This window comes from Bos grunniens, chromosome 11, assembly GCF_055505025.1.
Source record: "Bos grunniens cultivar Pamir isolate PY7600 chromosome 11, Bosgru_T2T1.0, whole genome shotgun sequence".
Classification (NCBI taxonomy): domain Eukaryota; kingdom Metazoa; phylum Chordata; class Mammalia; order Artiodactyla; family Bovidae; genus Bos; species Bos grunniens.
In genome coordinates this window covers 39,992,702-40,016,964 of record NC_141175.1, presented here as the reverse complement: position 1 = coordinate 40,016,964, position 24,263 = coordinate 39,992,702, and the positions used below count along the sequence as shown (strand labels likewise).

The following is a 24,263-nucleotide window of genomic DNA, read 5'->3' as shown; positions in this document are numbered from 1 at the left end:
TTTCTGCCATAAGGGTGGTGTCATCTGCATATCTGAGGTTATTGATATTTCTCCCGGCAATCTTGATTCCAGTTCGTGTTTCTTCCAGTCCAGCGTTTCTCATGATGTACTCTGCATATAAGTTAAATAAACAGGGTGACAATATACAGCCTTGACGAACTCCTTTTCCTATTTGGAACCAGTCTGTTGTTCCACGTCCAGTTCTAACTGTTGCTTCCTGACCTGCATACAAATTTCTCAAGAGGCAGATCAGGTGGTCTGATATTCCCATCTCTTTCAGAATTTTCCACAGTTTATTGTGATCCACACAGTCAAAGGCTTTGGCATAGTCAATAAAGCAGAAATAGATGTTTTTCTGGAACTCTCTTGTTTTTTCTATGATCCAGCGGATGTTGGCAATTTGATCTCTTGTTCCTCTGCCTTTTCTAAAACCAGCTTGAATATCAGGAAGTTCACGGTTCACATATTGCTGAAGTCTGACTTGGAGAATTTGGAGCATTACTTTACTAGCATGTGAGATGAGTGCAATTGTGCAGTCGTTTGAGCATTCTTTGGCATTGCCTTTCTTTGGGATTGGAATGAAAACTGACCTTTTCCAGTCCTGTGGCCACTGCTGAGTTTTCCAAATTTGCTGGCATATTGAGTGCAGCACTTTCACAGCATCATCTTTCAGGATTTGGAATAGCTCAACTGGAATTCCATCACCTCCACTAGCTTTGTTTGTAGTGATGCTTTCTAAGGCCCACTTGACTTCACATTCCAGGATGTCTGGCTCTAGGTCAGTGATCACACCATCGTGATTATCTGGGCCCTGAAGATCTTTTTTGTACAGTTCTTCTGTGTATTCTTGCCATCTCTTCTTAATATCTTCTGCTTCTGTTAGGTCCATACCATTTCTGTCCTTTATTGAGCTCATCTTTGCATGAAATGTTCCTTTGGTATCTCTGATTTTCTTGAAGACTAGATCCCTAGTCTTTCCCATTCTGTTGTTTTCCTCTATTTCTTTGCATTGATTGCTGAAGAAGGCTTTCTTATCTCTTCTTGCTATTCTTTGGAACTCTGCATTCAGATGTTTATATCTTTCCTTTCTCCTTTGCTTTTCGCTTCTCTTCTTTTCACAGCTATTTGTAAGGCCTCCCCAGACAGCCATTTCGCTTTTTTGCATTTCTTTTCACATTGGTATCTCCTAATCAAGTTCACTCCTTTTAACTGCTAATATATTTTTAAAATATTTCAATGAACATATTGAAATATGCTTCCACATGTTGTCTTGTGTACATTTATCAGACTCATTTAGAGTATATATCTAGAAGTTAAACTGTACCATTTAAAGGTGATTATACAAATGTTTGTGTGTGTGTGTGTAGACATATGTGCACACGTGCATGCTTAGTCACTCAGTCGTGTTCGACTCTTTGCAGCACCCCTGGGGGGACTGCAACCCCCCAGGCTCCTCTGTCCATGGGATTCTCCAGGCAAGAAAACTGGGGTCGTTATTATCTTTAATAGTGTGTTTAGAAATTATTCTAAAGTAATTAAGGCAGAAAGTTAAACTTCTGTTAAATCTGAGAGAAGGGCAAGCTGGTGAGCATTATATTATTTTGAAAACAATAAAATATTATGTTATATTATACTATACTATAATATGATAAATATTATAACAAATAATAGTAGTTTGAAATTTTTATAGTTGAAAGTTTTAGTTTTTTATAATATATTCCATGTAAACACACATTTTATAAAATGATGGGTAAAACTAGTATACATGAGGTTTTATCCCCTCTGGAATTGGTTCCAGCGCTCAATAAAGTATAATGACAAAAATCTGTTTCCCATGCTTTCAGAAATCAAGACAAATGTGAAGAAACCAGAACAATTTTTTAAAAAAGCTAAATATTAATTCCCAACATATTACCTGCTTCTCCTGAAGGTGTTTCTTCAGTAACTAAAGGTAAGCCAGATGCAAAGAAATCCATAATTGTGGCATAGATATCTGGTTTCAATAAATTCCAGTCTAATTCTTCATTCTCCTGTAAATATTTGAAGGAAAACATTACATTTTCATCCAAGAGCAAAGACAAAATACAAAACAATAATGTGAATCTTTTAGGACTCTTTCCCTATTTATATTCTATAACATGCAATAGCACTCATTTCTAGAAAATACGTCAGTTACTATTGAGGAGCTAGCTTATAATGACTTTTAGAAGATACAATCTTAGAACATATCCCATTCAATCATTCATCAAACCTGTATTAAGTGTGGTGTGTGTACATGCTCCGTAGAGGGGATATCAAAATGACTAAATGATACTTTTTCATAAAGTAAAAAGAGTTGGATTCTATTTTTAGAGTGGATAATAAACAGACTTCCCATTCTTTTAATAAAATAGGATATAACTGCTTGATGAACTATACAGGATATCCTATGACTATTTAAAAAATTCAACCTATGTATATTACTTAAGAGCATCAAAGACATAACTGTTGAACCCAAACTATAACATGTCTCATCTATGGCTACTATGCTAGAGGACTTGTGGACTGTCAACAAGATTGGTATCCTTAAGAAACAATCCATAGCCTTCCCTGATGTGCAGTGGATAGAAATCTGCCTGACAGTGCAGGGAACATTGGTTCGACCCTGGTCCAGGAAGATTCCATATGCCTTGCAGCAACTAAACCCATGGGCCACAAACTACTGAGCCTGTGCTCTGGAGTCCACGAGCCGTAACTACTGAACTCATGTACTGCAACTACTGAAGCCCACAAACCACAAGAAGAGTGGCCGCCGCTCGCCGCGACTAGCGAAAGCCCACACAACCAACGAAGACCCAGTAAAGTAAGAAATAAAAATAAGTAAATCAGTAAGTGTAATCCTTCCAAACTGCTTAAGAGGAGTTCATTGAATACTTTTGATTTTGATGCAAAACTGGACAAGAGATTAAGTTCAGCACATATATATCAATTATAGATTTAAAAGAATATGCAGTTTAAATTTAAGTAATTCATTTCTCATTAATCTAGTACACTTAAAAATGAAAGTCTTTTGTACCAAATATGATCTCAGATATTGGATGGGTATAGCATATTTAGTTTGATTTTTTGACATTAAGAGATTATCCAAGTGTTACAGAAGTACACAGCCCACTGCTCTCATCTGTGAAGCTCTAAAGTCTCATTGCGGGATGGCAGGCTGACACAAAAATGTGCCAGGCGCCATTTTATAAATGCTCACTGTGAAAGAAGACAAATATTCAAGCATTCTGTTGGTCATATATATATATATATTTGATATATATATTAACATATATATATTTGATAATTTATTTACTTCTTTTTGTAGTCTATCAGTGTAAGCTAAGAATTAGTAAAAACAATACTTGGAAGCCTAAATTTTAGTCCTGCCAAGGTTGAGTCTTGGACACTGCATTTAACTCTCTGAAGCTTATGTTTTTCTTTCTTGAAAAACAAGAGATCTAGAAGTTAATTTCAACTTGTGAATTCTATTAAATAATTATCTTGAGAAATATGAGAAGTAAACTTGAGATTTTTAATAACAGCATGTGTAAAACACATTAAGAATGGATATTCTGGACAGCAGCATTGGACTCAGAAAAAAGCAGAAGTACATCACATCTTGTTTTATATAATACTCTGCTTACCTTTGTGACAGTGATGAAATCTGGTCCAAAAAAGACACTTTTTACCCCCTCAATCCTAAATAACTGCCTGTGAAAAAATAAAAACTGAGAGATAATAACTCAGTTGCATCTGATACTTTTGCAGCCCCATGGACTGCAGCCCGCCAGGTTCCTCTGTCCATGGGATTTCTCAGGCAAGAATACTGGAGTGGCTTGTCATTTTCTTCTTCAGGGGATCTTCCCAACCCAAGAATTTAACCCATTCTCCTGCATTGCAGGTAGATTCTTTACCTCTGAGCCACTGGGGAAGCCCTGGGGAATGACAAAACAGATTGGGAATAACCATACAGTATATCAGATCTTCCCCAGTGTCTCAGCAGTAAAGAATCCACTTGCAATGCAAGAGACGCAGGAGACGTGGGAAAATCCCCTGGAGGACAAAATGGCACTCCAGTGGCACTCCAATATTCTTGCCTGTGAAATCCCAAGGACAGTCTGGCCTAGGGTTATAGTCCAAAGGGCGGCAAAGAGTGGACAGGACTGAGTAACCGAGCACACACAAACTTTGTATCAACAGTATTACTTGGCAGTAAAGAGAAATGAACTACAGATCCCTACAAGAACAAGGATGACTCTCAAAATCATCATACTAAATCAAAGAAGCCAAACACAAAAGACTACATGGTTCCATTTATATGAAACTCTAGAAAAGGCAAAACGGGAGTAGACGGTTAGGTAGCATCACTGATTCAATGGACATGAACATGGGCAAACTCCAGGAGATAACTGAGGCACAGGGAGGGCTGGTGTGCTGCAACCATGAGGTTGCAAAGAGTTGGACAGAAGTCAGCAATTTAACAATAGGGTAAGAAGATCAACAGTTACCAGTGTGAGAGATGTATTAACTATCCTTTCTGTGGTAATCATTTCACAATGTGTATGTGTATCAAATCTTCACACTGTATACCTTAAACTTATACAATGTTTTGTAACAATTACATCTCACAGAAGCTAGAAAAAACATTGTTATTGGATTAATTGATCATTTTTTATTTGGTTTTATCTTTTTTTAATTGGATAAGTGTTTTACAAAGTTGTAGTTTCTGATATAAAACAGTATGAATCAGCTGTAAGTATACATATATCCCCTCCCTCCTAGAAAAAACATTTTTTAATAAAATTTTAAAAATTAAGTCATTGCCATAAAAAAAAGTTACCAGGGAGGTAAAGCAAGAGGAGACTGAAAACAAAGGGAAATGAGGGATCTTTTGCTGTGATAAAAATGTTTTATATTTGTATTTTTTTGGTGGATACACAATTGTATATACTTAGCAAAACCCAATAAATTGTACACTGGAAATTCCGTGATTTTTATTGTACATAAATTATATTTCAGTAAAGCTAATTTTTAAGAGAAAGAGGGGCAGATTATAATTTGAAAAACCCTTCAAAGGATTTTGAAATACGGCCTCCCTCCCAGTCACTGATACATGTACCACATCTAGCAGACACTAGAGCAGTATCCTTTTCCCCCAACTTTAGGAATAAAAGCTGACATACTCCAAGGAAGGTCACAGTTTTCCTTTTCTTTGTCTACCATTGCAAGAATGTTATCAAAATTACTGCTTTGAAATTGCTTAGGAATTTTTCTGAAACAATGTCAGCTAAGTCCTTTACACAACCACTTAATGTTAAATCTGCAAGTCGTCACAAAGTTTTTGGTTGCAGCTTGCTTGCTTGCTTGCTAAGTCACTTCAGTCGTGTCCGACTCTGTGTGACCCCATAGACGGCAGCCCACCAGGCTCCTCTGTCCCTGGGATTCTCCAGGCAAGAACACTGGAGTGGGTTGCCATTTCCTTCTCCAATGCAGGAAAGTGAAAAGTGAAAGGGAAGTCGCTCAGTCGTGTCCGACTCCTCACGACCCCATGGACTGCAGCCCACCAGGTTCCTCCGTCCATGGGATTTTCCAGGCAAGAGTACTGGAGTGGGGTGCCATCGCCTTCTCTGGGTTGCAGCTTATGATGCAATAAATCAAAACACAGACCTCTAAGTAGGACCCTTGATTAGCACTATTAGCAAAACTTCTTTTTCCTCCAAATGAAAGCACATTGCAAAAGAAGACACCTGATCTATGTCAGGGGATGCAATGGTAAAGAATCAGTTTGCCAATACAGGAGACGCAAGAGGTGGGGCTTCAGTCCCTGGGTTGGGAAGACCCCCTAGAGTAGGAAATGGCAACTCGCTCCAGTATTCTTCCCTAGAGAATCCCATGGACAGATGACCTTGGCAGGCTGTACAGTCCATGGGGCTGCAAAGAGTCAGGCACGACTGAGCAACTGAGCACACACATGGGCCATATCATGGAGACTGCTTGTAGCAAAGAGTTCAGAAGTTCTGTCCCTAAGAGAAAGAAAAAGCTGAAACAGGAGTTTGAAGCATTATTATAAATGCTTTGTCATTTAGGTTATTTTCCTTGGGACAATTTCAACTCATCAATGTAAACAAAATATGATACCTAGAAATGAACATACTCTCCCAAAGGTAGTCTAACTTGTTCTGAATACAAAAACTATTACCTCTCTTATGCTAGACACTAGGACTCTGTTTGACTGACTTTTTAAAGCATATTTCTAACATAATTGAGAGGTCAGATTCTTCTATCCCATAACTGTGCTAGGCATTTAAAAAATTTAGGCACACAGCTTAATACTTACTCTTGCTAGATTTTATCTTATTTGCTTCAACCTATCATACAAGCCTAATAAAACTTTTTAAAATGTCTCTGAATTTTGTCATCCAACAGATAAGCAACCTATCATCTGAAAAACTGATAATTATATCTTATTAATGTTGCTGGTTTTTAAAATGTCTTGAATAAACACGCCAACTACAGAGATTCAGAGCCCTTTCACATGTCCTTAGAGGTAGGTCTACCCTCTACTTGTATTTCCTCATCTTCTCTGCAAGGCTAGGAAAAAACAAGTCAAATGCCTCCCTGAAGTCAGACATATTCCTGTTTACTCATTCACTCAACTAATATTTGAATACCGAGTAACAGACACCGTTCTAAGCATTAGGGACACGGTGACCAGTAGGACAGACTGGTTTCCGTCCTCATGTTTACAGCAAAAATATTCTCTGCTAAACAAAATAAGATTGACTGAAGATAACAAATTCTGTAAACACAAGAAATGGGTGAATTCTAAAAGATTAATTTGAAAAAGGTTTTGGCCAATTGAACATCTGACAATGATCTCCAACCAATTTATAACTGAATCAATTTGGGCTTTTTTATTTTTACATTTTTAAAAATACTAAATATGTGAGCTTATATCTGATGTACACATTTCAAACTATTGGGCTTTCCTAATAGCTCAGCTGATAAAGAATCACCTGGAATGCATGAGACCCTGGTTTGATTCCTGGGATGGGAAGATTCCCTGAAGAAGGGAACGGCTACCCACTCCAGTATTCTGGCCTGGAGAATTCTCTGTTATCAGTTTGATATACATTCTTCCATACCTTTTTTGTCAGTGCATTTTTGTGTTTTCTTTTCATACACATAATAACATACTGTATTCACTGTTTTGCAACTTGCTTTCTTCACTAATAGTATGTCTTAGATGTCACTCTATTAACAGTAAATATGGTTCCTCCTCATCCTTTTCAATATCTGTGGGCTATGGATGGACAAAGTTTATCTAACTATCCATACTGATGAATATTTAGATTGTTTCCAACTTACTACCATTATCAACAAGGCTACAATGAACACTACTGCACACAACTTATGTATATACGTGTTAATTCTTTCAGGCAGTGTTTTTCAGACCTACCAGTAAGTTGTAAAATCAATTATGTAGTAACCAGGATTTTATTCAATAAAATAAAACAGAACATAATAATATAAAAAGAAAGGAAATATAACCAAGTTTCATACCTTATAAAGGCAAAAACTGCCCCATCAAACACTTGTTTCATATATATATATACACACACACACACACACGTATGTGATTCATATATATATACACATACGTATACACAGATATAGGTATATCTTTGTATGTATACGTGTATATGTGTATAGTGCATCATCATATAAAATATTTCTTACTGTGGCTTGTATTAAAAAGCACAAAAAACAAATGTGCTAAGATATCTTCCAAGAAGTGGCATGTTTAGGTCAAAGGAAATTTGCACATTGATTAACTAGAAACTTTAAAAACCATTCTTGAGATAAGCATATTTCTGGCTCCCCTAAATGAGACACATAAAATGGCTGTGTGTATACAGAAACAGTTATCTAAATTTTCTCAATATCCTTGGCAATCAGTATCAGACTTAGGTTACCAAAAATTTCAATTGATGTGACTGACTTTAACATTTTTATTTTAAATGATTTCTCTAGCTATCAGTTTAGAAGGGGTTTTATAATTTTATCCTTGTGGCTTATCATCTGACATACATTTAATATGTCTTTATCTAGTGAATTTAAAAATTGTCACCACTGAATGTAAATTGGTACAGCCAGTACGGAAAACAGCAAGGCAGTTCCTTAAAGAACTAAAAATAGAGCTGCCATATGATTCAACAATCCCACTGCTGGATATATATCCAGAAAAAATGAAAACTCTAATTCCAAAAGATACATGCATCCCAGGATTCATAGTAGCACTATTTACAATAGTCAAGACACGGAAACAACCCAAGTGGCCATCAACAGATAACCGGCTTAAGAAGATGTGGTACAATGAAATATTACTCAATGATAAAAAGGAACGAAATAATGCAATTTACAGCAATATGGATGGACCTAGAGAATATTATACATAGTGAAGGAAGTCAGAGGAAGACAAATACTGTATGATACCACTTAAATGTGGAATCTCAAAAATAATACAAATGAATCTATACAAAACAGAAGCAGATTCAAAGACAGAAAATAAACTTATGGTTATCAAAGGGGAAAGGAAGGGAGCAACAAATTAGAAGGATGGGATTAATGATAAAGACTGCTGCTGCTGCTGCTAAGTCACTTCAGTCGTGTAGCCCACCAGGCTCCCCCGTCCCTGGGATTCTCCAGGCAAGAACACTGGAGTGGGTTGCCATTTCCTTCTCCAATGCGTGAAAGTGAAAAGTGAAAGTGAAGTCGCTCAGTTGTGTCCGACTCTTAGCGACCCCATGGACTGCAGCCCACCAGGCTCCTCCATCCATGGGATTTTCCAGGCAGGAGTATGATAAAGACTACTACACGTAAAATAGGTAAGCAACAAGTATATACTATGTAGCACAGGGAATTACATTCAGTATCTTTTCATAACCTATAATAGAATATAATCTGAAAAGAAAAATTAAAAAATCACTTTGCTATCCACCTGAAACTAACACAATATTGTAAATCAACTATACTTCAATAAAAATGAATAAAAACTGTCACCACTCGTTTATTAAAAATTCATGCCACATCTAATAATTATCATCATTTATAATTCTGAGAGGACTGTTTTAGAAACTACTCCATTTTGAAGCATCTAGAAGTTCAGCTATCCTTGAGAAAAAAATGAGCACATTTTTATGTTTTTTAAAAAACAGCGTTTTAAGATTTAGGATGGATATCTGCCATATTACCATTTTGACAGATTTTTTAAAAGTAAAAATATAAATTCTATTTAGTCACGCTACAGATCTCTTAAGTACATCACTTTTCAAGAGAAGAGTTTCTTAATATCAAATCTTGTTTTTCTTTATTGTTTACCTGAAAAGAAAACAATCTTTATACTGAAGAGATGCAACACACATAAAAGTGCAATAGCTAAGGCTACCTTAACTCCTGAAGTCAGTTATTTATGCTTCTCAGTAAAAGCAAATAAAAATAATACTATACCTAGCCAGAGGGGAGCGAAATGCTGTAGCTGGTGTGGGAAAATCCATGGTCCTTGTCTCGAGAACTGGTTTTCCTGGAATAAACTTTAAACTGTTGGGATTTGGGGTATCTTGTGTTTGAATAAACATGTATCTCACTAAAAGAGAAAAAAGAAAAAGGAATGTTATTCTAGAAAAAAATACTAGTTAACAAGCTTATGGACTATGAAGTGCTCATTTTCAGAGAACCAAAAGATATAAGAAAAATTAGAAAACAAAAAAATAAAGCTTTCTTGCCCAAGCTTACAAAAGAAGACTTGTTAAAGATAAAAAGCAAATTTATAAAAATATCTAGGATAATTACATTGAATTTTATATTAATATTATTTATATAGTTTTGTTACTCCACAAACTCTAGCAAAATCGTATACCTAAGTAGGAAGGCAGTCTTCGATGTATTCTCTTTGGTAATTCAATACCAAATTGGCTATAATTACAAATCATCATCACTTGCCAAAGTGCTAACATCAAAAAAAAAATTATCATAATATTTATTTTATGCTTACTCATTACATGTCAGATACAGGGTTGAGTGCTTTAAATATATTTAAGCCTTTAACAATCCTATGAAGAAGGTATTATTGTTCCTACTTTACAGAAGAAGAAACTGAGACTTAGAAATTACTTGTTAAGTTACTAAAAGTTAAATAACTTGTCCAAAGGTATAGTGACATTATAAATCATCATATAAGTGAGACTCCACGTGAATTACTTTTCAGGATATTTTAAAATTATCTTCAGAAATTCTTCTGTTTCTTCTCAGGCCATGATTAGATTGAGAATAACAGAATCCTGAATTTCCTACCTTGCTATTATGATAACAGCTTGCAGGACAAAAAGATAATACTGAGGTCTTAATAGTTTACAACTATTAAACAGGTTCTGGTTATTTATGATAAAAATAAACTTAGTTTAAAAAAAAAAAAAAACCACCCAATTCTCACCTTAGAGCAGTACATGGAAATAGGTTAATTTATTGAGTAATTATCATGTGTTGCATATGGTGCTAAGCACTTTATGTGAGTTATATCATTTAATCCTTACATCCTGCCAAGGAAGCACTGTTTTTATCCTAATTTATAAATGACTAAACTAAACCTCAAAGTCTCCCACCTAGTTAAGTGACAGAGCCTGGACTCAAGCCTGGCCAGTTCTGCAGCACGTGTTTAACCACTGTGCATAGTGCCACTTCAAACTTACTAGTGCCAAGCATAAAAGAAAAAGATATTTAAGCTCAGTCTTTCTACCCTGTCATGATCCTCACATCACCTGTCTTAAGAAAGAGTAAAATATCACAAAGTAACAGTTTTATTTTAAATTAGAAAATGATAAAATTTGGCAAAACATATGGTTGGTATAAAAATACTTAACTATTACAAAAGAACATTCTAATTTGACAAATGAGATTCTTTCTGCACCTCTCCAGACAATTCCAGCTAACTGATGATGAGTCATTTTCTTGGTAAAGAAGAGCAAAACTCCCATACATTTTGATTAAGTCGCTGTCTTGTAAAGATATTGGTTGGTGACTTGGTGCCAGGCAAATCCTATTAAGGAGAAAAATTTTAAATGATAACCTCCAACATTGAAGTACCAGGTTGGCCTGAAAGTTCCTTTAGTTTTCAAATAAAAAAATTTAAAGCTGTAACAGTTTTTGCCTGGTCATCAAAGAAACATGTGGTCTTGTGTTATCCTGATGGAAGATTATGCATTTTCTGTTGACTAATTCCAGACACTTTTCCTTGACTGCAGCTTTCAGTTGGTCTAATTAGGAGAAGTACTTAGAATTGTTTGGTTTTCCAGAAGGAGCTCATAATAGACGACTCCCTTCCAATCCCACCTTTGGATAATGACCGACCTTTGGTGTGTTGGTGGTGGTTTATTTAGCTTACCCCACAATCTCTTCTGCTCCACATTATTGAACGGTACCCACTTTTCATCGCCTGTCCAATTTGTTTTAAAAATGGAACATTTGCATTATGTTTAAGTAGAGAATTGCTCGCCAAAATACAGTCAAGAAGGGTTTTTTTGCTTAACTTATGTAGAACCCAAATATAAATGGTTTGGGTTATATAACCAACCTGGTGCAAATGATTTTCAATTCTTGATTTGGATATATTGAGTGTGTCGGCTATCTCCAACATGGTATAAAACTGACTGTTCTCAATTAATGTCTCTATTTGATTGCTACCAACTTCAACTGGTCTATCTGATCATGGAGCATCATCCAGTGAGAAATCTCCAGTGTGAAACTTTGCAAACCACTTGGACATATGTGGTCAATCATACTACCTTCTCCATACACAACATAAATCTTTTTTTTGCATTTCAGCTGCACTTTAACCTTTCTTGAAATAATAAAGTATAATATGCTGAAAATGTTCCTTTTTATCCTCCATCTTCAATATTACAGTAACTATAAAAAGTTCTTCAAATTAGATAAGCTTTTTAAAAAATGCATGCTGATATGGCAGCTGTAGAATACAATCTAACAAAATTGTTTTGAATGAAGTTAAAAACAACTAAGCACTATTAAAGCCATCTTATGGTAAAAAAAAAAAAACAAACATTTTGGCCAACCTAATACCTGATTTAAAATATTTATACTTCCAAGCAGTAAATTCCTCTGACAAGGGAACAATTTTTCAGACGGAACATTATAGAAAAAGCTGCCACCACTTTCTGTAAATACACAGAAAATAAGGTTCTTTTAACCCTGTTTCTGACCAATCAGGTAACAGATAAAAAAGTAGACATAATCTCCCCCCAAAATACAGATTAATGGTTCCTGACGTCAATATCAAAGACTAAAATAAGCAGGTTTCCAACTTGAAAGCCTAGATGACTACATAATTCAGTTCCATAAAATTTAAGTCTAATTAAAGTAGCTTAAGGTGAATTACTATTTATGCCCAAATTGCTCTGTGATTCAAGCAAAGAGTCAAGGAAGGCAATCCTATTTTTGCCCCAGGATACAGGGGAGGTAAGGTCTCTACCCTGATCCAACTCATGCCATAAGACACAGTCGGCCACCCTCCAGAGAATGGCCATAAGCAGTTCAAGACAGCAATGGAAATGGAGATGGGCCAAGAGCTGAATCCAAACTCTTACAGCTCCATAAGCAAATCCAAACTCTTACAGCTCCATAAGGTAGGCATTCACAGACAGACAGACAACACACCCTTGCCCCAAGGTTCCCTAACCACATGACTGTGGTCACATTGCAAAAATGTTCAAATCCTATCTTCATACCCATTTGTAACTTCTTTTTATATCTCCATTTCAGAAATTACTTATTGAGCAACTCTTATGTTCCAGAACATGTGTTACACAACATGCTAAGATTTCACAGATTTACTGGACACTGTACTCAGGATTCTTGAAATTTAATGCCAAATGATATGTGTAAGCAAATAATTAAAGTGTGATTTATGATAGAAAAAATGTTATATTCTTTTCATAAGCATCTGAATAGAAAATTTACAAATTCTCATTGTTTATGACCTACAAAATTTCGTTCCGGCAGTTTGCTCTAAAAGAGATGAAATTTTACCTGTGTTACATAAGGTTGCAGGGAGTGGGAAAAGCGGTCTTTGGACAAACTGATGCAGAAGCTGTTTCTTAATTGTATATGGATTCGTTACATGACAGAATCTATATTTAAAAACAAAAATGACATTTTAGGAGATAAGCTCAAGTTTCTACTTCTCATATATTAAAAAAACCACAATGAAAATAATAACCAAGATGAATTTTCATTTTCCATCAACATTATTTCCACTCCCTTAGGCAAGCAATATCTGCAAACAATTTAAAACAAGAGCTCAAGGGGAAATGTACAACCTTGAAAACTGAGTGTACACAGAATATTGTAATATTTGGTGTAAAAGTTACAGAGTATTAGCTATGCATGAAGGAGGCAAAGCTACAAACTTTTTCCTTTTTCAGATACAAAAACAACTAGGTAATAGAGTCACGTGGTTCAAAATTCAAAGGGAATAAAAGTAAATACAGTGAAAAGTCTCCCTCCTTTTCGGTCTCTACCACTATGTTTCCCTGGAAAGAGATCAGTTCAATTCAGTTCAGTCGCTCAGTCATGTCCGACTCTTTGTGACCCCATGAATCGCAGCACGCCAGGCCTCCCTGTCCATCACCAACTCCAGGAGTTCACCCAAACTCATGTCCATCAAGTCGGTGATGCCATCCAGCCATCTCATCCTCTGTCATCCCCTTCTCCTCCTGCCCCCAATCCCTCCCAGCATCAGAGTCTTTTCCAATGAGTCAGCTCTTCGCATGAGGTGGCCAAAGTACTGGAGTTTCAGCTTTAGCACCATTCCTTCCAAAGAAATCCCAGGGCTGATCTCCTTCAGAATGGACTGGTTGGATCTCCTTGCAGTCCAAGGGACTCTCAAGAGTCTCCTCCAACACCACAGTTCAAAAGCATCAATTCTTTGGCACTCAGCTTTCTTCACAGTCCAACTCTCACATCCATACATGACCACTGGAAAAACCATAGCCTTGACTAGATGGACCTTTGTTGGCAAAGTAATGTCTCTGCCTTTCAATAACCTCTGCTATTTGTTTTGAAAGGCATTTCAAATGCCTCCAAAAGTCTAACAGAAAGTATACTATTCTCCACCAAACTGCTAAAGAAGTCCACAGCCTATGTGCTTTTTGATTGGAAACATATTGACCCTGTTTTGTATTTCACCCTGAATATAATCAGAATGGAGTAACCAGAGTTAGAAAATTTCCCAGGTGTTGACTGGCTATTCTTTTCATGGATTTGACAACTTAAAAACAAAAGGAGAAGGGAAAAACAAATAGTACTGGAAAAGGAAACAAAAAGAGACGTTAGTTGTGAAAATTTTAGAAATCTGATGTAATTACTTTAAAATCCAGTTTACTTTAAATATTAATACACCCATCCATTCCAATTTTTATTTCACTGAGAAATTTTAAGCATATTTATGATCATTTTTTTGTTTTTTACATTTCTGATTCTTTTCACCTGCAAAAAGGAGGGGCTGTCTTCATTTCTGTCCCTAGCCACTAGCCTGATGACTTACCTCGGTTCCTCATTTCTAAGATGAAGTTAATATTTACAGCTACCTCATAAAGATTAAGGCAAAGATGGATCCAAATAATCGATGTAAAGTGATTAAAACAGTGCTAGGCCATGTAGTACAATTGTTTATTAAATGGAATTCAGGTTTGGGGTGAAGGTATTTTTATCTATAGCACACTCCCTAAATCTTGGATACCTTGGACTATGGAAGGGCATCAAGGATGGAAAAGGCAGAAAGGACAAATAATCTGAGAAGAAATGAGTCTAGAGTAATAAAACAGTAAAGGTGAGTTAAATTATTTCAGGAATAAGAGAGGGAGACAAGAGGTGACTAACAAAAAATCCTTCTGCAAAGCTAATTTTTTAGGAAATGCATTTCAACTTTAAAAGCCTCATTAGCACTAAAATCCCTAACACTGAGGAGGTCAACCTTTGTTAGGCTCTTTGCTCCTTTTGTTCCATTCGAGAAATCAGGGTACAACGGCTACTTAAGCCCTAGGTGCCTTTCGCCTAATCAATGTTGACAGATGTCAAAGACAGTGCAATAGAAAGAGGAAAGACAAGGAAACCAAGAGGGTTTAGCCGGTAGGAGTGGGCGGGGGAAATCTAGGGTATTGGATGCACATGAGTTCCATCACTTCATTGCTGTGTGACCTCAGGTCACGTTCCGTTTCCGGGCTTCACTGAGAAAATGATGACATTTTGTCTGACATTCTGATTTTGTTTTTAAAAGGCAGAGGAAATGCACATGGTAGAGGAGCTGGAGGAGCCACGATTTAAAAAGAGCTCCTCAGTGGGGTCCCTACAGTCGGTCTCTGAGAGTCTCCCCACCGCAGGGATTCAGGCACCGGGTCTCGGAGCTTGGGACCAGGAATGGCACGGTCCGCCAGAACCTGGGTCGCAGAGCTGCGTCACCGAGAGCTGCCCACCTCTAGATTCAAGTCTAACTCGGCGATGGGAGTGAACCTAAAAGCAAGGTCAGGGGCACTTCTCCCCACTCGGTTTAAGAGGGGGCGAACGGGACGACCACCGCTCAGATGGCTAAGCCCAGCGGCACCCCTATGCAGTTCCGGGATCACCACCTACCGCCTCCGCAGCCCCGCGGCAGCGGCAGCAACTCCCCAGCCCAGGCGGGCCGCCGCCGCCATCTTAGTCCGAGTGCGCAGGCGTAGGACAGGACGCTCGCCCACCCCCGCCTCCCCCTGCCTTCGAAGCGGTGCCGAAGCCCCGCGCAGGCGTGAGCGCAGGCGCAGGTCAGTTGAGATCAGGCAAGGCACCGGGAATAGCGCACCCTACTGGCCACTCGCGGCGCTGCTGCGGACTGGCCCGGCGGGCTTGAGTCTGGCTATTTGAAACCAGTTCAGTCAGTTCAGCCGCTCAATCGTGACTGTTTGCGACCCTATGGACTGCAGCACGCCAGGCTTTCCTGTCCATCACCAACTCCCGGAGCTTGCTCAAACTCATGTCCATGGAGTCAGTGATGCCATCCGACCATCTAATTCTCTGTCGACCAGGTCTCCTGCCTTCAATCTTTGCCAGCATCGGGGTCCTTTCCAGTGAGTCAGTTCTTCGCATCAGGTAGCCAAAGTACTGGAGTTTCAACTTCAGCATCAGTTCTTCCAATGAATATTAAGGACTGATTTCCTTTAGGTTGACTGATTTGATCTCCTTGAGGTCCAAGGGACTCTCAAGAGTCTTCTCCAACACCAGTTCAAAAGCATAAGTTCTTCCACGCTCAAGTTTCTTTATGGTCCAACTCACATCCATACACGACTACTGGAAAATCCATAGCTTCGACTAGACGGATCTCTGTGGGCAAAGTAATGTCTCTGCTTTTTAATATGCTGTCTAGGTTATCATGAGAAACGCTGGGCTGGATGAAGCACAAGCTGGAATCAAGATTGCTGGGAGAAATATCAATAATCTCAGATATGCACATGACACCATCCTTATGGCAGAAAGTGAAGAACTAAAGAGCCTCTTGATGAAAGTGAAAGAAGAGAGTGAAAAAGTTGGCTTAAAATTCAACACTCAGAAAACTAAGATTATGGCATCTGGTCCCATCACTTCATGGCAAATAGGTGGGGAAACAATGGAAACAATGACAGTCTTTATTTTTCTGGGCTCCGAAATCACTGCAGATGGTGACACAGCCATGAAATTAAAAGACCCTTGCTCCTTGGGAGAAAAGTTATGACCAATCTAGACAGTATATTAAAAAGCAGAGACATTACTTTGCCAACAAAGGTCCGTCTAGTCAAAGCTATGGTTTTCCCAGGAGTCATGTATGAATGTGAGAGCTAGGCTATAAAGAAAGCTGAGCACTGAAGAATTGATGCTTTTGAATTGTGGTGTTGGAGAAGACTCTTGAGAGTCCCTTGGACTGCAAGGAGATCCCACCAGCCCATCCTAAAGGAAATCAGTCTTGAATATTCATTGGAAGAACTGATGCTGAAGCTGAAACTCCAAAACTTTGGCCACCTGATGGAAGAACTGACTCATTGGAAAAGGCCCTGAAGCTGGGAAAGATTGAAGGCAGGAGAAAAGGGGGATGACAGAGGATGAAATGGTTGGATGACATCACCAACTTAATGGACATGAGTTTGGGTAAACTCTGGGAGTTGGTAATAGACAGGGAGGCCTGGCGTGCTGCAGTCCATGGGGTCACAAAGAGTCGGACATGACTGAGTGACTGAACTGAACTGAGGTTGGTCATAGCTTTTCTTCCAAGGAGCAAGCATCTTTTGGTTTCATGACTGCACTCACCACCATCTGCAGTGATTTTGAAGCCGCCCAAAATAAAGTCTGTTACTGTTTCCATTGTTTCCCCATCTATTTGCCATGAAGTGATGGGACCGGATGCCATGGTCTTTGTTTTTTTTGAGTGAATTTGAAACCATTACTTATCTACTTCATAAGGTTGGGCAATGGGGGGGGGAGCTGGGGGGCAGGTAGAAATTCTTTCGATGACTGCACAGGTGTCAGGTAAGCACGAGGGACTCTGCATGCATGCGCGGAACCGTACATTTCTTTTCCTAGTGCTGCCTTTGCACTACCTGATTCTGCAGAGCAGAATGCTGTTCCCCATCCCTAACCCTGCCCATTACCTCCAGTAAAATCCTTCTCGCCATTCAGCCCCAGCTCAGAAGTCACCCTGTAGCATCCTCTGAGAAGATTCTCGCCTTCCTCCAGCCAGCTAGCTGCCTGCCTTCCTTCTGTGAGGCCCATATGGCTCTGGATAAGGCTGGGCTTGTGGATTCAGCACGCACAGAGACTCACTTTAGTGCGGAGCTGCCTTCTTCTATATAAACATGAGTACTGACTAGTTTGCAGAGCACAGTACAAAGTTCATTATCTATTTTCCAGAATCTTATTGGGGTATACAGTTTTTTCTAGGACAGCAGTTCTCGAAGGGTGGACTAGGGGCAGAAACCTCATGGGAATGAGTGGGAAATGTGAATTATCAGACTGCACATTAGAACTACTGAACCGCAGTCTCGGGAGGTGGGATCCAGTAATTGGTTTTAACAAACCCTCCAGGTGATTCTGATGCAAGCTACCTTTGAGAGGCACTGCTCTAGAATATATACAGTGTATGGCAACGAGTAGGAGACTGACTGAGTGACTAATACTTTCACTTTTCCCTTTGGTTTTTGAAATGGACACAACACACCTGTTGTCGGACAGGTTGAGACCGCATCCAAGGGGAGGCATTGAAGGGAGTGGGGGGGGCTTCAGACTACAGCTGGTCTAGGGCTGAAAAAACTGAGTGCAGTTTACATACTCAAGGCTGTATATTGGCTTCATTTTTTTCTGACCCGTTTTAGACTTCAGTGTCATCCACAGCTTGACCCTTTACTGTCTTCTAGACCTTGAATCAAGTGTGCAACGTGGCTCCTCCGCCCAAGAACATACCCCAGTTGCTGCTGCTAAGTCACTTCAGTCGTGTCCGACTCTGTGCGACCCCATAGAAGGCCTCCTACCAGGCTCCTCTGTCCCTGGGATTCTCCAGGCAAGAACACTGGAGTGGGTTGCCATTTCCTTCTCTAATGCATGAAAGTGAAAAGTGAAAATGAAGTTGCTCAGTCGTGTCCGACTCTTAGTGACCTCATGGATTGCAGCCTACCAGGCTCCTCGTCCATGGGATTTTCCAGGCAAGAGTACTGGAGTGGGGTGCCATTGCCTTCTCCACATACCCCAGTTAGGAACCATCTTTTCTCTCACCTTCAACTTCTCCATCTTTTATCTACTCCTTCCTACAAGAAAAATCCTGCCTTGCCCCAAACCGCCTTCAAATGACTTTTTCCTCTTGCAAAGTCGACTGATGTAAGTGTTGCCTACAGTTGTAATCTCTAGTTTCTCACCTCCCACTCCTCAAACTGGCCACAGGAAACCCAGAAGAAATGCCCCATACAAGTGATTCAAACTACCAGGAGGGTGCGACTCTCTCTGAGCCCACGCATGTGTCTATACACACGTACTCTTTTTTCCTCCTAATAAATACTTTACTTACTACTTTCCATCTCGATGTGGAATTTCACTGCCACACAGTGACAGGCCAGGCACTTGTCCCTGGCCACTGTTCCTGGTGGTCTAGTATCTGGGATTCAGCACTGTCACTGACACGGCCTGACCTCAACCTCTGGCTGGAAACTGAAATCCTGCTTCAAGCTGCTGGAGCCTGAGGCACCCTGAGATCAAAACCACCAAAAGCAGCCTTCTGTGTCCCACTGGTACAGGGAGGGGACCTGCTCTAGTCAAGACCACCCCCATCAACCATGTTGCTGAATTTGAAGGATTTTTCTTCATTTTTACCTTTCTTGACCTCCAGAACATCAAATGCTGAGGGTCTCTCCTTCCTTTAATAATCTCATTCCTTAGTTTCCCTGGCACTACTACTGCCAATTGTGCCTATTACTTTTATGATTACTCCTCCTTCTCCTTTGCAGGGTTTCATCTGCCTGCCTCTTAAGCACTTTGGGGGACCTCATTCCTGGTACTCTTTCCCTTTTTTGTGTGTGATTAATTGACAAACTTCAATTCAGGTGTGTGTGTTAGTTGCTCAGTCGTGTCTGACTCTTTGCAACCCAATGGACTGTAGCCCGCCAGGCTCCTCTGTCCATGGGATTTCTCCAGGCAAGAATCCCTGATGGCTCAGGCAGTAAAGAATCCAGCTGCAAAAAAAAAAAAAAAAGAATCCAGCTGCAGTGCAGAAGACATGGGTTCCATCCCTGGGTTGGAAAGATCCCCTGGAGAAGGGAATGGCAACCCACTTCAGTATTCTTGCCTGGGAGATCCCATGGACAGAGAAGCCTGGCAAACTACAGTCCATGGGGTCGCAAAAAGTCAGACACTGTTGAGTTCAAACACAGTTATCTTAGTGAACTCATTTCTATTCAAAATACTAGTTATATGTATATATATTTTAACCATTCTCTTTACTAGCTACTCTAAAGATTTCCATTTCCTCCTCATTCTTGGCAGATTTTACTTTGCAGAGAAAAGGTGGTGGTGGAAATGGACTTTCTAAACTATTAGAGCCTTGCCCAATCTCACATACTTATCTCTTTCTGTTGAAGGCATCCAGAATATACTACTTCAGGAACTTTGTTTTGAACTTCCCTTATCTACCTAAAAATAGAGCCTCATAAAAGAATTCAGCTGTTATAAATCCTCTCCCCAGTAGTCTAGCAACCAGGAAAGATGGACTCCTATCACTGAAGAGGGGAATTTGGCTTAGGAATAAGAAAACACCAAAGCAGACATTCTCACAAAACTATCTTATCTCTATTCTCTGAAAAACCTATTTGTCTTTTCCTAAAAAATCATTTGTATTCCCATAGGTCTCCTTCTCCCCTTCTCCTTCCCCTTGCCCTTCTCTTTGATGGAAGAAATGTTCACATACTGAAGTATGGGGAAGTTATTCTGGCTTATACATAATTTGGCTTGGACTTTATGCTAACTAAAACAGTCTGTCTTATCACTTGTCAACCATACATTGTACACATACTTTAACCATTCAAAGAATGTTGCCCACCGTCTATTACATAAAGGACTAAGTCACAACCCACTGCTGTGACTCACAGTGGGAGCCCTGAAGGGAATTGAGGGGGGTGGGGACCAAAACATGGTGAGGCATTCCGTGTTTTGAATAAGCTGGCTCCCAGATAGTTGAGATGCATACCTCAGGAAGAATGTAAATGACCCTACATTCTTACATCTTCCCATATATAGAAAGTCACTAAAATCATTAATTTGAGGTATCTGTCCTTTGTGACTAGCCGTAATGTTTTATCAACATCTATGCGAAGAGTTGACTCATTGGAAAAGACTGATGCTGGGAGGGATTGGGGGCAAGAGGAGAAGGGGACGACAGAGGATGAGATGGCTGAATGGCATCACTTGACTTGATGGACGTGAGTCTCAGTGAACTCTGGGAGTTGGTGATGGACAGGGAGGCCTGGTGTGCTACGATTCATGGGGTCGCAAAGAGTCAGACACGACTGAGCGACTGATCTGATCTGATCTGATCTGATGCTTGATCAGTGAAGATGTATATATTTTCTAGTCAAAAATTATATATATACTGGCGCCTCCCCTACCTCTTTGGAACAGTATTCTCCGAGCTACTCAGAGGTGGTTTCTCAAGCTATAATCTTTAGTTTGGCTTGAATAAAACTCTCTTCTATTCTTATTTAGATTGTTTATTGATTATTTGCAACAACACCTGATTAAGACAGTGTATAAGCTCCAAATTCTAAACACCTCCTTGAGTTGTATTTTTCTATTAATGCTCATGTAAGTACGTGAATAAAAATCTTTTCCCTGTAATAACCTAAATGGGAAATGAATTTGACAAAGAATATATACATGTGTATGTATAACTGAATCACTTTGCCATATACCTGAAACACATAATATTGTTAATCAACTATGCTTTGTGTACAAAATCGGAAATAAATGCCAATATTAAAAATTGTTAGGTAAAACACAATCTCAGAGGGAATTGTGATATTACCACAAGGTCGTGCCATTACAGCTGGTGAATCAAATAGAAATCGCTTACATTGATTGAGCACTTACAGTGGGCCATCTTTTCTAAGCACACCTCGTAATGATCTAGATCATGGACATTTAATGTCACCATTTTACAGATGAAGAGACTGAGCCCCTTAGAAGCTCAGTAATGTTTCAAGATCATACAACTAGAAAGTGATGGACAGAGTTGTTCAGTTGCAAAGTCATGTCCAATTTTTTGCAAACCAGTGGACTGCAGCACTCCAGGCTCCTCTGTCCTCCACTATCTCCTTTTGTGAGATATGTTTTCTGGGAATCTTTGCTTTGGTGTTTTCTTTCCTGGAGTTTGCTCAAATTCATGTCCATTGACTTGGTGATGGTCTCTAACCATCTCTTCCTCTGCCACCCCCTTTCCTTTTGCCTTCAATCTTTCCCAGCATCATCAGTATCTTTTCCAATGAGTCGGCTCTTTGCATCAAGTGGCCAAAGTATAGGAGCTTCAGCATCAGTCCTTCCAATGAATATTCAAGGTTGATTTTCTTTGGAATTGGTTTGATTTCCTTGCAGTCCAAGGGGACTCTCAAGTCTTTTCTGCACCACAATTCAAAACCACCTATTCTTTGGCAGCCTTCTATATGGTCCAACTCTCATGACTACTGGAAAAACCATAGCTTTGACAATATGGACCTTTGTTGGCAAAGTGATGTCTCTGCTTTTTAATATGGTGCTTATGTTTGTCATAATTTTCCTTCCAAGGAGCAAGTGTCTTTTAATTTCATGGCTGCAGTCACTGTCCAGAGTGATTTTGGAGCCCCCCAGATAAAACCTGTCACTTCTTCCATGTTTTTCCCTTCTACTTGCCATGAAGTGATTAGGACCAGGTGCAAGCCTAAGCAGTCTTTTTTTTTTTTTTGGCCAGACCTCACAGCATGTGGGATCTTAGTTCCACACCCTGAACAGGGATGGAACCTGTGCTCCATGCATTGGAAGGTGGGGTCTTAGCCCCTGGACTGTCAGGGAAGTCCCAGCTTAAGCAGTCTTAACCCATGTTCCTCACCACCATCCCTCAGCACCCGGTGTCCATTGTCTTTTGTCACTATTATAGGAACTATTGTTAATTTCTCTTAGAATTTTGGAGAATAATTTTAGTGTCTGGACTGGTTTCCCATTTCTGCTGTTACAAATTATTACGCACTTTAGTGGCTTAAGACAGCAAACTTTTCTCTTACAGTCTGGGGAGTCAGACGTTGACAGTCATTTTCATTGGGCCAAAGTCAATACTTGGGCCACCTGATGTGAAGAGCGGACTCATTAGAAAAGGCCCTGATGCTGGGAAAGACTGAAGGCAGGAGGAGAAAGACGACAGAGGATGAGAGGGTTGGATGGCATCACCAACTTAATGGACATAAGTTTGAGCAATCTCTGGGAGACGGTGAAGGACAGGGAAGCCTGGCTGCAGTACATGGGGTCACAAAGAGTTGGACACGACTGAGCAACTGAACAACAAAAAGTCAGGAGGGCTGGTTCCTTCTAGAGGCTCTGAGAGGAGAATCTGTTTCCATCTTTTTTTTTTTTTTTACTATCTAGAGGCTACCTCTATTCTTTGGCTTCCTCTATTTTCAAAGTATCACTTCAATCCTTGTTTCTGTCATCACATCACCTTCTTCTCTAACTTCTCCTTCATCTCTAGTAAAGAATCCTCTGATTATGTTGGGCCCACCTGCATAATCCAGGATAATCTCCCCATTTTGAGATCCTTAACTTTATCGCATATGCTTAATCCCTTTTGCCAGGTAAGGTTATCATTCACAATTTCTGGGGATTAGAACATGGACATTTTGTGGGAGTGGGGAGGTATTATTTAGCCTACCACAGTGACTATTGGTTGTTTTTTTTTTAATTCACTGGTACTATAGGGTAATTCTCCTTTTCTACCCTAAAAATGTCATCTAGTATTTGTTTGATGATATTACTAATGAGAACTGGAGGGAAAAAAACACATCCATATCAATGATATTGGAATGCAAGTTAGATATAACAAGATATGGAGAAAGCTATTAAGAGAGATAGGTCTTTTAAGAAAAAATTATAAAAAAAGACTGGGGATCAGGTATGTTTTATGGGGGAAGGAGTAATACAGCTGTACTGTGTCCTTCAATTGTGGATCATTGAAGGTCCTTATATAAAATGAAACCCCCCATTCTTTAAAATGTATCTTTTGTTCTTTACACCGTGCTTACTTTTTTTTTTCCTTTTTACTTTACAATACTATATTGGTTTTGCCATACATCAGCATGCATCTGCCATGGGTGTACACGTGTTCCCCATCCTGAACCACCCCCCAACCTCCCTCCCCATACCATCCCTCTGGGTCATCCCAGTGTACCAGCCCCAAGCTTCCTGTATCCTGCATCAAACCTGGACTGGCGATTCGTTTCTTATATGATATTATACATGTTTTAATGCCATTCTCCCAAATCATCCCCTCCCCTTCCTCTCCCACAGAGTCCAAAAGACTGCTCTATACATCTGTGCCTCTTTTGCTGTCTCGCATACAGGGTTGTCGTTACCATCTTTCTAAATTCCATATATATGCGTTAGTATACTGT

General features: G+C 39.4%; 1 protein-coding gene across 4 annotated transcripts in view; it reads right to left on the bottom strand.

The window, feature by feature from the left end:
• The window catches only part of NFU1 (NFU1 iron-sulfur cluster scaffold), a 28,923-nt gene extending 13,124 nt beyond the window's left edge, over positions 1-15,799 (bottom strand). The window contains exons 1-5 of one of the 4 annotated variants that reach the window (XM_086326252.1): positions 15,724-15,799; positions 13,123-13,223; positions 9,532-9,667; positions 3,666-3,732; positions 1,916-2,030 (exon numbers count right to left, since the gene is read on the bottom strand). In XM_086326252.1, the coding sequence (XP_086182378.1) occupies positions 1,916-2,030; positions 3,666-3,732; positions 9,532-9,667; positions 13,123-13,223; positions 15,724-15,785 (481 nt within the window). In that variant the 5' untranslated portion in view covers positions 15,786-15,799. The remainder of the gene's footprint in view (positions 1-1,915; positions 2,031-3,665; positions 3,733-9,531; positions 9,668-13,122; positions 13,224-15,723) is intronic. The other 3 variants (XM_086326254.1, XM_086326253.1, XM_086326255.1) reach the window with 3 other exon arrangements.
• Positions 15,800-24,263: the final 8,464 nt, after the last annotated feature.